The sequence below is a fragment of the Mobula birostris genome, chromosome 5, assembly GCF_030028105.1.
Source record: "Mobula birostris isolate sMobBir1 chromosome 5, sMobBir1.hap1, whole genome shotgun sequence".
In the NCBI taxonomy this organism is placed as follows: Eukaryota; Metazoa; Chordata; class Chondrichthyes; order Myliobatiformes; family Myliobatidae; genus Mobula; species Mobula birostris.
In genome coordinates, this window is record NC_092374.1 from 26684735 (window position 1) to 26701744 (window position 17010).

The 17010-nt window shown below is 41.7% G+C and overlaps 1 protein-coding gene across 11 annotated transcripts in view; it reads left to right on the forward strand.

The window, feature by feature from the left end:
• The window catches only part of LOC140197572 (teneurin-3-like), a 2811066-nt gene that overhangs the window by 2735817 nt on the left and 58239 nt on the right, over positions 1-17010 (forward strand). For all 11 annotated transcript variants that reach the window (XM_072257693.1, XM_072257692.1, XM_072257694.1 and 8 more), the window contains one exon: positions 14126-14375. In XM_072257693.1, the coding sequence (XP_072113794.1) occupies positions 14126-14375 (250 nt within the window). The remainder of the gene's footprint in view (positions 1-14125; positions 14376-17010) is intronic.

Here is a 17010-nt window from a genome sequence, read left to right on the forward strand (position 1 = left end):
TTGGTCTCAGTTCATATATAGAACAAATAACAGTATAGTACAGGCACTTTGGCCCACGATGTTATGCCTACCTTTTAACCCATTCTAAGATCAATCTAACCTGTGCCTCATACATAGCCCTCCATTTTTCTGTCATCCATATGCCTATCTAAGAGTTACTTAAATGCCCCTAATGTATCTGACACTACTACCAACCCTGGCAGAGTTGGTCCATGCACCCACCACTCCCTGTGTAAAAATATTTACCTCTGACATCCTTCCTATACTTTCCTCCAATCATCTTAAAGTTATGCCCCCTCATATTAGCAAATTAGTGTTACTTAGATTAGATTAGATTATGAGAACACTGAGTCTTCTTTTATTGTCATTTAGAAATGCATATATGCATTAAGAAATGATACAATGTTTCTCTGGAGTGATATCACAGAAAACAGGACAAGCCAAAGACTAACACTGACAGAACCACATAATTATAACATATACTTAACAGCAGTGTAAAACAATACCATAATTTGATAAAGAACAGACCATGGGCACGGTAAAAATAGTCTCAAAGTCCCGAGTCCCTGATAGCAGACGACAAAAGGGAGAAACTCCCTGCCATAAACCTCCAGGCACCGTCAACTTGCCGATACCTTGGAAGCAGCCGACCACAGCCGACACTGAGTCTGTCCATTCGAAAACTTCGAGCCGCTCTGATACAGCCTCCCGAGCGCCATCCTCTGCCGAGCGCCTTCGACCTCGCCCTGGCCGCTGAAACACGCAAAGCCGAGGATTTCGGGGCCTTCTGCTCCGCAGATTCCGGTTACCACACAGTAGCAGCGGCAGCAAAGTGGGCATTTCAGAAGTTTTCCAGATGTTCCTCCGTACTGTCACATCTGTCTCCATCAAATCAGAATTGTGCACGGTCCCCTACTTGACAGATTACAGATATTCATCACCAGAGAGGCCGCGCGCGCTGCCGTCGCGCCGCCATCTTCTCCTCCTCCTCCTCCTCCCTGGATCTGGATGTTATTTCCAGTGGATTCCACAAATCATTCACCAGAGTTGTGGCAGCAGATTGGACATGTCTTCATCAGAATTCAAGATCTTTAACATGTGCTCTCAGATATTTTTTCTCAGATCAGTGTGAACTGATCTGAGAAAAAAAATATCAGCAGAGTGTGGTAATTAGAGTGTCGTCAGGAAGCCAGCATCCTGAATGAAATGCAAGAATTTCTACAAACTTCAGTTGTATTTCATTATAACTTTTGGAAAGGGCAAATTCCAGTTTCATTGTAATAACTGCAGAGTTTAAACTGCATATCACTATAAACTACTGTATGCACTTTACAAATAATACAATGTGACACCATTTAATAATTTACTAAATGGCTGCGTTCGATTAGGTAGTGAATTAAATTAGTTACTAAATTTAACAAACATATTTTAACTTAATCAATTCTCAGTAACAACTATATATGTTACATCTATCAGAATTAATTTGGACCCATTTGCAGTAGTCTGTATGCACTTAGTACTTAACCAACATCATAGTGACCCGATTGGTAACAACTAATAATTAGACACAGTAAGTAATCACATCAATGTAGTCTTCATGCTGAATTTGTTTCAAACTTTCTGTAGGCAAATGTGGGAATGTTGCAGTTCAGTTGAATAATTGGCTAAGGGATGAGGGAAATTTTGCCTTTGCCATCGGGAGTGAAGTCGCCCAGTACTCTAGGAGGGCTCCTAATATTGGTCAAATAATTAGTGACTGTTGGTTACACTTATTGCCCACCTGTAATTGTCATCAAAAGGTCACGATGAGAGTGGGTCTTCATCCTGATCTGATGAAAACTCTCATAATGACATTTTTTCGCTAGAACGGAATTCATGGAAGGACAATCCCATGTCAGAAAAATGTGCAAGTTGAAGACCAATTTTGAGAATGTAATTTTGCAGTGGAATGGAAAAAGATCAGTTTTATATGAATTTTTCACTGAGCTTCACCCCTCTCAGTCAGAAATAACCCTGGTGATGGATTTGGGGTTGGGGGGAGAAAACAGAAAATGCTGAAAATACCTCATATCTGCCGTATTATGCTTTTGGAATACTCTTTGGAAAAGTTGGAAGGGGGATATAATCCAAGTTTTAATAATCATTATAAAAACATTCTGGTTAAATCAATGCAAAGCTGAGACTGGACTGAAAATCCCATGATATGCAATCAATTCCCACAACAGAAACTGGGGAATTGCACTCTACAAGTTGAAAGGCTGGTCAGTAATAGAAAACAAAAAGCAACATGGTTCTTGTGAAACAACATTTTCAGAGCCTTAAGGGCTGCTCTCCTTGCCCACTCTGTGACGTCAGACCCAGACCCATGTGGCTGATTCTGAACTCCCCTCTGAAATATTCCAGCAAGCCTTTCAGTTATTTCAGTGAGTCAACCTCACCCCCAGCTCAGTTTACAACGAGCAGTTAAAAGTTTAAGAATCGGCAGAGTTGAATTGTGCAAATGCACATTCATAGCTTCTTTTTGAAAAAAAAGGCTTGCGTTCTTTCCTGCCCTCGTAATCCCGATCCCTCATTATTGGAATTAAGTACTTTTTTTGAAGAGCAATAAATGTTGCCATGTGTGTAACATCGCAATCAATATATATTGAACAAGCTCCCTTTAACAGCAACATGAGAGTTAACAAATTATCTATCATAATAATTAAGGGATAAATATCAGCCCAGTGAGATGGGATTGTGGAGTGGAGCTAACCCCTCCCCTCTTCTTCGCTTCCTCACTCTGGCTCCCCTCTTACCTCTTCTCCTCACCTGCATGTCACCTCCCCCGGTGCCCCTCCTCTTTCCCTTCCCCCATGGTCCATCTCCTCGCCGATAAGATTTCTTCTTCTCCAGCTATTTATCTTTTCTAGCTATCATCTCCGAGCTTCTTACTTCATCCCGCCACCCACCCACCTTCCCCCTCACCTACCTTGATCTCTCAGCTTCCGGCTTTTACTCCTTCCCCTCCCCCAGCTTCATATTCTAGCTTCTTCCCCCTTCCTTTTCAGTCCTGATGAAGGGCCTCAGCCTTAGACGTCAACCGTTTATTCTCCTCCATAGATGCTGCCTGACCTGAGTTCCTCCAGAATTTTGTGTGTGTCTGTCTGCTATGGAACTTCTTATGCCTAACAGGAAGATAGGTTTACCACTTCATTCAAAGAACTTGAACTGAACTGCCAGCCTTAGAGTTCAGTGCTTCAGTTTCTGAATCACAACTTGAGTTTACAACCATCAGTTTCATGAGAGCTATCAAATAAGCCTTCTGGCAGACACCTCATTTTGCAGTTGTTCAATGAGATAAATTCATGCATTTGGCTTGAATTAAGCAGAATAATGAATATTTATAAGTTTTTTTTCCACTTTATGAAGTATGCCAGAACATTACTTTTAAACAAATTACTCAATATCCTGGCATTGAACCAATTGAAATATGATTATACGAGTTCAAGAGCCACAAGGTAATATTGCAGCTCTATTAAACCCTGGTTAGATCACACTTGGAATGTTGTATTCAGTTCTGGCCGCCTCATTATAAGAAATATGTGGAAGCTTTAGAGACACTGCTGAGGATTTTTACCAGGATGCTGCCTAGATTAGAGAGTATATCTAATGAGGATAGGTTGAGTGGAGGCTTTTCTCTTTGGAATGAAAGAGGGCGAGAAATGACTTGAAAGAGGTGTACAAGATGATAAGATGATAGAGCGGACAGCCAGAGACTATCCTGAGAGCGGAAGTCTCTAATTCTTCCTCTTCTTCTTCCTCTTCTTCCCATCATTTCTATGCTTGGGCATAGGCTGCCAACAGCAGCTTGCCTGAGTCCTCTATACTAGGCCAGTCTTTCAAGTTATCACTGGGTGTAGCCCATCTTCAAAGATCCTTTCTCTCCCAGGGATGAGATCTCTGGAGCTTCTCTTGGCATTTCTGTAGCTCTGGGTTTGTACAGGATGGGGTTACTAGTCTCAAGCCCAACCCTCTTCCTTTTTTAGCCGGGCTTGGGACTGTCCATGGTGGAGTTAAGTGACTAATATGAAGGGTCATGATTTTAAGGTGATTAGAGGGAAGTATTGGGGTATAGTGTAAGAGATACACAAGAGAGTGGTAGGTGCACAGAGCACACAGCCAGGAGTTGTGGTAAAGGCCAGTGCATTCGGGACATTGAAAAAAAAACTCTTAAATGGGCACTTGGAGAAATTAAAATGAAGCCCTATGTGGAAATGAAGGGCTTGATTGATCTTAGAGTAGGTTAAATGGTTGGCAGAACATTATGGGCTGAAGGTCCTGTACTGTGCTGTACTGTTCTATCTTCTACTGGATTTGTCCTGCATTTTAAGCAAAATAAGGAATATTTATCAGTTTTGTTCCCCTGTGCAATGGAACTTGAAATCTAAGACCATAAAATTTAGGAGCAGAAGTAGGCCATTCGTCCCATCAAGCCTGTTCCACCATTCAATCATGGCTGATCCAGTTCTTCCAGTCATCCCAACTCCCCTGCCTTCTCCACATACCCTTTGATGCCCTGGGTAATCAAGAACCTATCTATTTCTGCCTTATATCCACCCAAAGACTTGGCCTCTACAGCCACTCGTGGCAACAAGTTCCACAGATTTACCTCCCTCTGACTAAAGTAATTTCTCTACATCTTTTTTCTAAATGGACGTCCTTCAATCCTGAAGTTGTGCCTTCCTGTCCTAGACTCCCCTACCATGGGAAATAACTTTGCCATATCTAATCTGTTCAGACCTTGTAATATTCGGAATGTTTCTATGAGATCCCCCATCATTCTCCTGAACTCCAGGGAATACAGCCCAAGAGCTGCCAGACATTCCTCATACGGTAACCCTTTCATTCCTGGAATCATTCTCGTGAATCTTCTCTCCAATATCAGTACCGGTTTCCCCCGCCATCCGAAGGAAGAGCATTCCTATGAAACGGTTCGTAAGCCGGAACATCGTAAAGTGAAGAAGCAATTGCCATTTACTTATATAGGAAAAATCTGTGAGCGTTCGCAGATCCAAAAAATAACCTACCAAATCATGCCAAATAACACATAAAACCTAAAATAATAGTAACATATAGTAAAAGCAGAAATGTTATGATAAATACACAGCCTATATAAAGTAGAAATTCATTTCTGCAATCATTGCACTGTCCACTGTAGCGAAAATCTCACGCAAGCGCTCTCAGAAGAAACACTCGGTGCAAACGCTCTCGGCAGAAATGCTCTCCCCAGTGACCTTCAAGCTATGAAGCTGCCAAATCATACCAAATAACACATAAAAATACACAGTCTATATTAAGCAGAAATAACGTATGTACAGTGTAGTATCACTTACCGGAATCGGGAAGACAGCGAGCACACTGATGGTGTGTTAGGCTGAGTCGTCGGAGGTTGGGGTGGTGGGACACTGGAGTGTCATCTCATCGTCGTCTGTTTCCATCAGGGCAGGCAAGTCATCTTCTTCTATGTCTGCCTGCCTCGATGTCGAAGGTTGTGGTTCGTCGACTGCTGTGGCTGATGTGGAAGGCTTGATAAACGACAGTATGCTTGACTGCTTAGCCTCGCGCATTTTTCTGTCATACAGTTCTTTGTTAGCACTCAAACCATCCTGCGAATATACCCTAAACCTATGTAACCTTTCAACATTAAAGTTGTACTTTTCTGCAATCATTGCACCATTGTCAATTGCAGCGAAAATCTCACGCAGTTGCCTCACGTTCAGTTCCTGGACAACTTCACTTTCGGTCCGTTCGCTACTGCATTCGGTTTCGATTGTTATCCTTTCCTCTTCCAATTGCATCAGCTCTTCATCTACCAGTTCTTGGTTATGGGATGCCAAAATCTCTTCAACATCATCTTTGTCAATTTCCAAAAGCCAAACTCACTTTATCCTTACTTCATTCACCACGATCAAAATGCTTAATTATGCCTAGTTTTATGCTAAGTGTAACACCCTTACGAGCTCTTTTAGGCTTTTCCGATACCATAGAACTCATCTTGCTAATGGATGCTCAAAATAAATCGACATAAAGCACAGATGCTCACAGGCACGTGTTTAAGCAATGCCGGCTGGAATGCAGTTCCGGGGGAGGAGCTTGGCTGCTCGGGGCGCGTGCTGCCTTTTTTCATAACAGTGAAAACACCTTCTGTTAGCAAAAACAGGTAGCTAATGTAGATCTTTTGTAACAGCGAGGTGTTGTAAAGCGAACGTTCGAAAAGCGGGGGACACCTATATATCCTTTCTAAAATAAGGAGTCCAAAACTGCACACAATACTCCAAGTGTGGTCTCACCAGTGCCTTATAGAGCCTCAACATCACACCTCTGCTCTTATATTCTATGCCTCTAGAAATTAATGCCAACATTACGTTTGCCTTCTTCACCACTGACTCAACCTGGAGGTTGACCTTTAGGGTATCCTGCACAAGGACTCCCAAGTCCCTTTGCATCTCTGCGTTTTGAATTCTCTCTGCACCTGAAGAATAGCCTGCCTGTTTATTTCTTCCACCAAAGTGCATGACCAGACACTTTTTAGCATGGTCTGTCAATTGCCACTTCTTTGCCCATTCCCCTAAACTATCTAAGTCTCCCTGCAGGCTCTCTTTATCCTCAACACTACCCGCTCCTCCACCTATCTTTGTATCATTGGCAAGTTTAGCCACAAGTCCATTAATCCCATTTTCCAAATCATTGACATATATCGTAAAAAACAGCAGTCCCAATACCGACCCTGTGGAACTCCAATGGTAACCGGCAGCCAGCCAGAATAGGATCCCTTTATTCCCACTCTTTGCTTTCTGCTGATCAACTAATGTTCCACCCATGCTTGTAACATCCCTGCGTTGAACCAATTGAACAATGGTTACTCAATACAGAATGGGATGTTGAAACAGAAAAACTAAATGGCAAATTCATTCTCAGCACTGAATTCTTTAAAAGTATTTTGGGATGAGAAGCAGCATATTCTGAAATGAATTGCGATTTTAGTTGACAAATGTGATGATAAGCTGGGGAACTTCACTCTGGAGCGGAAGACACAGTATGCCAGCTGTTTGCACGTGACAAATATTCTGATGAATATAAAACAACAACACTATTGTATCTGATGGAAGGGAATTATAAATGTTTTACAATAGTGACTGAGTGCATCAAGTAGAATGAGAACACATGCTGATGCAGAAAGTTTCTTTGATGAGAATTACACATCTCAGCTGTTTGAGAAGAGTAATTGTCACATTTGAATGGTGTAAGCATACACTAAAGCTATTATTACTTGTTTTAAAGCTATTTCTGGTGTAGATTAATCTATTAATGTCTATTTGAGTGAAATACAGATATTTTGCATAATCATGAATTATAGTTTTCTGGAACAGACGAAATCTGACAAGTTTACTGTTTACAGGTATCTACAGAGTTGATCTTTAGACAGCCCTCCTCTTCTGAAATCATTAACCCATCTGTAACAGTAATGGCTTTGATCCTGAATGGGTCCTGAAACAGGCATAGGTTTCCTGCCAATTTTACCATCATTCGTTCAAAGCCATGCACCATGCTTTGTTAACTAGATTTTTTTTGAATAAAAACATTTTATTGGTGCAGCTTTCTGAGGCCATTTCATTCAACATTTCATTCCAGTTGTGCCTCTTCAATAAGTGAAACAGTCCATATCTGCATGCAATATAGCCAAGATAATATTCAGATATGGGATGATAAGTGCATGCACCAATCACTCTCAGATTCCCAGCTTAACACCAGTTCCATCCAGTTACCCTTGGCATTGATTCGCATCGCCTTTACTGGGACTCCTACCATCAATAGGGTGGCATTCTCAGGATTGCTGCCAGTGCTACGTGACAGAGATGGTAAGAATTGGAGGAGATGGCAGTTGAATGCGTGGCTGAGGAGTTGGTGCAGGGGGCAGAGTTTTAGATTTTTGGATCATTGGGATCTCTTCTGGGGAAGGTGGGACCTGTTCAGACTGGATGGGTTGCACCTGAACTCAAGGGGGAGCAATATCCTTGCAGGTAGGTTTGCTAGCATGGTTCAGAAGGGTTTAAACTAATTTGCGAGGGAGATGGGACCCACAGCGATAGAGCAGTGAAAGAAGTGCATGGAGTAAAGCCAGATCTAACATACAGAGAGGCTTTGAGGAAAGAGAAGCAGAATAAACGGTGTTAAGACAGTAAGGTAGAAGGGCTGAAGTGTGTGTACCTCAATGCAAGAAGCATCAGGAACAAAGGTGATGAACTGAGAGCTTGGATACATACATGGAATTATGATGTAGTGGCCATTACAGAGACTTGGCTGGCACCAGGACAGGAATGGATTCTCAATATTCCTGGATTTCAGTGCTTTAAAAGGGATAGAGAAGGTGGAAAAAGGGGAGGAGGGGTGGCATTACTGGTCAGGGATACTATTACAGCTACAGAAAGGGTGGATAATGTAGCAGGATTCTCTTCTGAGTCAGTATGGGTGGAAGTCAGGAACAGGAAGGGAGCAGTTACTCTACTGGGGGTATTCTGTAGGCCCCCTGGTAGCAGCAGAGATACAGAGGAGCAGATTGGGAGGCAGATTTTGGAAAGGTGCAAAAATAACAGGGTTGTTATCATAGGTGACTTTAACTTCCCTAATATTGATTGGCACCTGATTAGTTCCAAGGGTTTAGATGGGGCAGAGTTTGTTAAGTGTGTCTAGGAGGGATTCCTGTCACAGTATGTGGACAGGCCGACTGGGGGAATGCCGTACTAGATCTAGTACTAGGTAATGAACCGGGTCAGGTCACAGATCTCTCAGTGGGTGAGCATCTGGGGGACAGTTACCACTACTCCCTGGCCTTTAGCATTATCATGGAAAAGGATAGAATCAGAGAGGACAGGAAAATTTTTAATTAGGGAAGGGCAAATTATGAAGCTATAAGGCTAGAACTTGCAGGTGTGAATTGGGATGATGTTTTTGCAGGGAAATGTACTATGGACATATGGTCGATGTTTAGAGATCTCTTGCAGGATGTTAGGGATAAATTTGTCCCAGTGAGGAAGATAAAGAATGGTAGGGTGAAGGAACCATGGGTGACAAGTGAGGTGGAAAATCTAGTCAGGTGGAAGAAGGCAGCATACATGAGGTTTAGGAAGCAAGGATCAGATGGGTCTATTGAGGAATATAGGGAAGCAGGAAAGGAGTTTAAGAAGGGGCTGAGAAGAGCAAGAAGGGGGCATGAGAAGGCCTTGACAAGTAGGGTAAAGGAAAACCCCAAGGCATTCTTCAATTATGTGAAGAAAAAAAGGATGACAGAAGTGAAAGTAGGACCAATAAAGGTGGGAAGATGTGCCTGGAGGCTATGGAAGCGAGCGAGGTCCTCAATGAATACTTCTCTTCGGTATTCACCAATGAGAGGGAACTTGATGATGGTGAGGACAATATGAGTGAGGTTGATGTTTTGGAGCATGTTGATGGAGGTGTTGGAGTTGTTAAAATACATTAGGACGGATAAGTCCCTGGGGCCTGATGGAATATTCCCCAGGCTGCTCCACGAGGCGAGGGAAGAGATTGCTGAGCCTCTGGCTGGGATCTTTATGTCCTCGTTGTCCACAGGAATGGTACCGGAGGATTGGAGGGAGGCAAATGTTGTCCCCTTGTTCAAAAAAAGTAGTAGGAATAGTCTGGGTAATTATAGACCGGTGAGCCTTACGTCTGTGGTGAAAAAGCTGTCGGAAAAGATTCTTAGAGATAGGATCTCTTCGCATTTAGAGAATCATGGTCTGATCAGGGACAGTCAGCATAGCTAGAGAATCATGGTCTGATCAGGGACAGTCAGCATGGCTTTATGAAGGGCAGATTGTGTCTAACAAGCCTGATAGAGTTCTTTGAGGAGGTGACCAGGCATATAGATGAGGGTAGTGCAGTGGATGTGATCTATATGGATTTTAGTAAGGCATTTGACAAGGTTCCACACGGTAGGCTTATTCAGAAAGTCAGAAGGCATGGGATCCAGGGAAGTTTGGCCAGGTGGATTCAGAATTGGCTTGCCTGCAGAAGGCAGAGGGTCGTGGTGGAGGGAGTACATTCAGATTGGAGGGTTGTGACTAGTGGTGTCCCACAAGGATCTGTTCTGGGACCTCTACTTTTTGTGCTTTTTATTAATGACCTGGATGTGGGGGTAGAAGGGTGGGTTGGCAAGTTTGCAGATGACACAAAGGTTGGTGGTGTTGTAGATAGTGTAGAGGATTGTCAAAGATTGCAGAGAGACATTGATAGGATGCAGAAGTGGGCTGAGGAGTGGCAGATGGATTTCAACTCGGAGAAGTGTGAGGTGGTACACTTTGGAAGGACAAACTCCAAGGCAGAGTACAAGGTAAATGGCAGGATACTTGGTAGTGTGGAGGAGCAGAGGGATCTGGGGGTACATGACCCTCTGTTGAAAGTTGCGTCACAGGTGGATAGGGTAGTTAAGAAAGCTTATGGGGTGTTAGCTTTCATAAGTCGAGGGATAGAGTTTAAGAGTCGCGATGTAATGATGCAGCTCTATAAAACTCTGGTTAGGCCACACTTGGAGTACCGTGTCCAGTTCTGGTCACCTCACTATAGGAAGGATGTGGAAGCATTGGAACGGGTACAGAGGAGATTTACCAGGATGCTACCTGGTTTAGAGAGTATGGATTATGATCAGAGATTAAGGGAGCTAGGGCTTTACTCTTCGGAGAGGAGGAGGATGAGAGGAGACATGATAGAGGTGTACAAGATAATAAGAGGAATAGATAGAGTGGATAGCCAGTGCCTCTTCCCCAGGGCACCACTGCTCAATACAAGAGGACATGGCTTTAAGGTAAGGGGTGGGAAGTTCAAGGGGGATATTAGAGGAAGGTTTTTTACTCAGAGAGTGGTTAGTGCGTGGAATGCACTGCCTGAGTCAGTGGTGGAGGCAGATACACTAGTGAAGTTTAAGAGACTACTAGACAGGTATATGGAGAAATTTAAGGTGGGGGCTTATATGGGAGGCAGGGTTTGAGGGTCGGCACAACATTGTGGGCCGAAGGGTCTGTACTGTGCTGTTCTATTCTATATTCTATATAATAGAATATAGGCCAATTGAGCAAATTTGGGACTGAGTATGGTGCAGCAGGTGATTCAATACCCCAGGTCTTTTCCATTATGATGCAAGGTACAAATCCAAAGAGCAATGGAATATGCTCCACGTGCCTGAATGTATGCAGTACTGCAGGACAAAGCAACCCATTTGAATGGTGTGGCACAGCAGCCTAGCAGATAGCGTAACAGTACGACAGCAACAGCTGTAGGATCGAGGTTCAATTCCCACCACTGCCTGTAAGGAATTTGTACGTTCCCCCCCATGACCACATGGGTTTCTGCCAGATGCTCTGGTTTCCTCCCACATTCCAAAGATGAAAGGTCAGGGTTGGTGAATTGTAGACAAGCTATGTTGATGCCAGAAGCATAGTGATACTTGTGGGCTGCCCAGCATCACCCTCACTGATTTGATTTGTTGCAGACAAAGCGTTTCATTCTGTGTGTGACAAATGAAGCTGATCTAATTTAATCTTCAATTTGATGGCCCATCAGCAATTTGAAACGTCCCCTCAACCAGCAGCACACATCGGCTGCAGTGTATACCATTCACAACATTGCACTTTAGTTAATTGCCCACAATACTCTGCCAACAGCTCCCAACGAGGTCTACCACCACAACAGATAAAGGCATCAGCAGTGTGCAAGTTCCCCTCTAAATTGTACATTTAAAGCCGTTCCTTCAACAATGCAGGTCTAAGTCCAAGAATTCCCTACCCATCAGCAATGTGGGAGTGCCTTCCCCAGAAGATCTGCATTAGTTCAGGGTATGGACATGGGCTTTTAAGTTGCACCTGATAAATCAGCTCAAAATGAGAAATAAAGACCATCGGAAACAAGATGGAGTCTAAGTGCTGTCCTTGACAGCAATGCCAAAATCTCCAAACGAATAAAAAGAAAACAGCATAGAGTTATCCATTGTTTAATGAAGGCAGTGAAACCTCAAATATAGTGTCAAATTCAACAAGGTATCAAAAGTCATAACTGGATGATGCACTTAGTTCTTAAGGACAGTATAAATGCTGAAATTTTAAAAAAACTAACAATAGATGTTGTTCCATGTCCAGTAATTAATTCACTCACCTCAACACTGAACTGATTGCACAACCTATGGACTCATTTTCATTTGGATGGGTACATGGATGGTTAAGGTATGGAGGGCTATAGTCCCAGGGCTGGTTGATGGGAATAGTCAGTTTAAAATAGCTCAGTATGGACTAGATGGGCTGAAGGGCCTGTTTCTGTGCTGTACTTTTCTATGACCATGACTTTCAAGCACTCTACAACTCATGTTCTCAGTAATGGTTACTTATGTTTACTAATAATAATTATTTGTATTTTGTATTTGCACAGGTTGCCTTCTCTTGCACATTTATTGTTGTTCTTTGTGTGTAGTTTTTCATGGATTCTGTTGTATTACTTTGTTCTTCTGTGAATGCCTGCAAGAAAATGAAACTTAGGATAGTATGTGGGGATATACTTTGATAATAAATTTACTTTGAACATTGAACTTTTATGTCTCCACCGGTAAATAACATTCACCTCCCCTGTCATTACCTCTTAAGTCAGATATTAAGGGTTTGAAAATTTTTCTGCATTCTGTTGCAATTGCAGTACTCGGCACTGTTTATGCCCCGGTTTCTAATTGCTGGAAGGTGATGCCAATTGGAATTTGTGTTGCAGATTAGAGATGCTTGTAAAATTATTACTGTTGAGCTAAGTTTTAAGGATATTGTTACGTTTTGTAATTTCAAAACATTAAACTAATTTAAAGGATGACACAGGAGTCTAATTTTGTGTTTACTTTAAGGGAGGCACGCATGTATCACGTAGTGTAATGACGTATGCAATTCACATTTAACCCGTAATTAATGATTTAAATGAACAAGAATGATTAATCAACCAGTATATGTACAAGATTACTAGCTAAATCTGATTGGAATTTTTGTTTCAGATTAGAAGTGCTTGCAAAATTGTTACTGTTGAGTTAAGTCTTAAGGATATTTTGCAATGATGCTTTGAAGAGTGACCATGGCATGTGATTGTTTTGTGCAAACGCATTGACTGCAAGTTACAAAACATTACTAATTTATTTTTCTAGTTATGAATGGTTTGCTGTTCAGGATACGTTCATCTTTGCACAAGCTGTATCAAATTTAAAATTCACCAGTCCTCTGTTAGAATTCTGTGCGCAGTCCCTGATCTTGTAGATAATAATAGAAGCCAGTGTTAATATCAGACTGACTCGTGATCCAAACAGCATGTTCCTGATGAATTATTTAAGTGTGGACAAAGTATTTCTACCTTTGATATTGCCCTTTGAGGAGGTTAGCAAAGTGTCACATGGCCTTTGATTGAATTGGGGAAAAAAACTGTAAAAAATAGATGCCAACCAAAATACAAGAAATTAGATAATTGGTTTGTAATTAGTTGCTGTATTAATTTCAGTGGAATTTGCTCCACATTACATAATATTCCCCTGAATGGATCAACATTTTGAGACAGGAGCTGGTGTATTTTTAAAAGGCAAAAGTAAATATTTATGGTAGGTGAAGATACAAGATTCTGAAGCAGGAGAAGTAAGCTGTTTATCACTCTCATTTAAAACTCCTGATAAATGTTTATAATGAGTAGTCATTATATTAAGATTGTATCCATCCAGCTGCTCTCCCGTCAAATAGTAGTCCTGGACTCATCCAGCATGCTTGATAAACTTGCCTAAGATCAAATCCTGCCATTTATACTTTTGCAGATCAAACAACAGGTGAATGTCAAGTGATTTTACTCTTTAGAGATTGATGCACCCTTGACATTCAACAGTGATTTAATCTGTATTCTCTTTCCACAATTGCTGTAGGCACAGCCTGTCTTAATCAATTGTTTTAATTGGTGTGCTCTAATGTGAAATTTAAATTGCACTTCATGATTTATGATGATGATTTTGCGATCAAGGGAAATGCCTTATTGCTTGTGACAATGACAAAGTTACTCATATCATCCCTATTAGGAATTCTGTACAAGGGAAATGGTGAAAATCAGTTCATCTCCCAGCAGCCAGCTGTGATCAGCAGCATCATGGGTAATGGGCGAAGGCGAAGCGTCTCCTGCCCCAGCTGCAACGGCCAATCAGATGGCAACAAGCTCCTGGCACCCGTGGCTTTGGCATGTGGCATTGACGGCAGCTTGTATGTGGGTGATTTCAACTTCATCCGTCGTATCTTTCCTTCAGGAAACGTGACTAGTATTCTCGAGCTAAGGTAGGTCCAGAGCTCCAAATTCTTTCTTACGTGGATAAGCCGTGAATCATGGAAAGTTATTTTCATTCCAATCCTGTCATTCCTACTTTCACCACTCCTTTTCCCATCTAGTACAAGAGTATGATAGGCTGCTTCAAGTTAATTGTACTTGTGCAAGAAGAATTTTGCCCAACATTGTGATATTGTAGGCAAACATGGTGTGGTGGAACTCATTTCATTAGTTCCATCTATACAGGCAATAAAATTAACCCATCATTCCAATCTCTTGTATCACTAACGTTGGAAATGTTGTGATGAGATGGAAGAGAAAGATCATCCACCCTTCTGTGAGCTGTTGTAGTCCAAGAAGAACCATCAGCACTGCACTTGATGCTTGTTGGGCCTTGTCTCCAAATAGTGCATGTGCCTCTTTGTTTGGGAGGAAAGTTTGTTGGCAATGGTTCACTTCCACAGAAGGGATGTCAGTCGATTTAACGTGTGAGGTCATTGCCCAGTAGCTTTAATTAATTTGGTGTCCAGCTTCCAAAGAAGAACATCCAAGTTCCTAAACTGCCTTGGTGGGATCAAGTTGACTATACGGTGTTTTAGGAATTGACGTACTAAATGCAGCAGTTGATACTTTATAATTATTGACGGTAAATTAATATGCTCAACTTCCATAAGTATTTTATGGCTTGCCCATTAAATTCCATTTCTATTAAGGTCAAGAATCCAGGTTATTATTGCTCTGGCAGGGTTACTGCTAATACAGCACTAATATTTCTGTAGAGATTACTCATTTAAAGAACTTAGCTGCCTTGCTATGAAGGACAAAATAGACGACTGTCTAGTCAGTGTGTGAGCAAACATGTCAAAGTCAATCTGTGCTGCACATTACTGTTAACATGCACTTTCAATGAAGCAAATCTGATTTGCACTGAAACGGTGTTCTGCTTGCATGGCATTAAAACAATACGCTTGCTCCTCTGATAATACAGATCCATTTCGATCCTCTGACACAGTGATATTATGCATTTTATTCAAACTTAACTCTCTTCATTTGTATACAGCACCTAATCTGCACTTTCCTCTTCTTTTTTTCTTGCTACCTATTAAGAAATAAAGATTTTAGACATAGGTAAGTTTAAAATCTGCTGTTAATGTTCTTTACCACTTTGGCTCCAATGTTTAAATTAACTTTCTTTGCATAAACTGTTCTCGCACAATAACATCTGGATTAATGACTTATTTTCCACAGGGCTACCAAATCTACAGTATTTGTTTTCAGTATCAAATCGGAGGAGGGGCAGGTAGTGCTGAGAAAGTAAGGAGTCTGTAGAGGGACTTTGACATATTGAGGGAGTGGGCAAGGAAGGGCAGATGGAAAATATACTGTATGTTCATACACCTGGGTAAAAGGAACAAAGGCATAGATGGGGAAAAAGTTCAGAAATCAGAGGTGCAAAGGGACTTGGCAGGATTCACTAAAGGTTAACTTACAGGTCGAGCCAGTAGTAAGGATGGCAACTTCAATGTTGGCACTCATTTCAAGAGGACAAGAAGATAAAAACAAGGATGTAATGCTGAGGTCTTATAAAACATTGAACAGACAGTACTTGGAGTACTGTGAGCAGTTTTGGGCCCCTGATCGAAATGTTGTGGTGTGGCTAAAATCAGTGGAGAGACAGAGTCACTGGTAGATACAAAGCAGCTTCTTTATTCGACACAACAAGGTACAGCAGGCATCAAACGGACGGAGACGCTTTCGGTAGAAAGGTCTGCTAGCCCAATGTGGGCTCGATATTTATATGCTAAACACAAAGTGCAATCGCTATTTACAAAGTTATAGACAATGCATAGACAATGCTTCCTTTTGAAGCCACATACAAAACATCACACCTTCTGACTTCATCCTTTCATCCCGATGCCAACATATCTGGGTTGGTACTCACAGCCTTTAGGAGTGCAAGTCAAATCCACAATACATTTATTTGGTATTTTACGTGCTAACATAGAGGACAGTTCATATTTATAAAGTATAGATAATACTGTCTTTGAAACTACCTGTAAACTTCACAGTTCCATCCGCAGCGTCTGGCTAGAATTCCGATATTCACAGCTTTTAGGAAATGCATCGTTGTGAACTCAATCCACAATATTTTGTCAAACGGAAGACTGGTGGCCAGAGTCATTTTAGTGTAAATGAATCATTTACCCAAAAACTCACTCTAACAAAAGAAAAGATGTGCTAGCAGAGGACATTCATGAGAGTGATGTGGAAAGGGTTAATGTATGACGAGTATTTGATGGCTTTGGGTCTGTACTCACTGGTGTTGAGAAGATAAAGGGGTATCTCAATGAAACCTATCAAATACTGAAAGGCCGAGAGAGTGTGGATGTAGAGAGGACATTTCCTTTAGTGGGGGTGTCTAGGACCAGAGAGCACAGCCTCAGAATAGAGGATCATCTCTTTAAAACAGAGATTAGAAGGAATTTCTTAAGCCAGAGAATGGTGAATATGTGAAATTCATTGCCACAGACAGTTGTAAAGGCCCAGTAATTGGGTATACTTAAAAGCGGAAGTTGTTAGACTCTTGATTAGTAAGGGCTTCAAAGGTTATGGGGAGATGGCAGGAAAATGAAGATAAGAGGGATA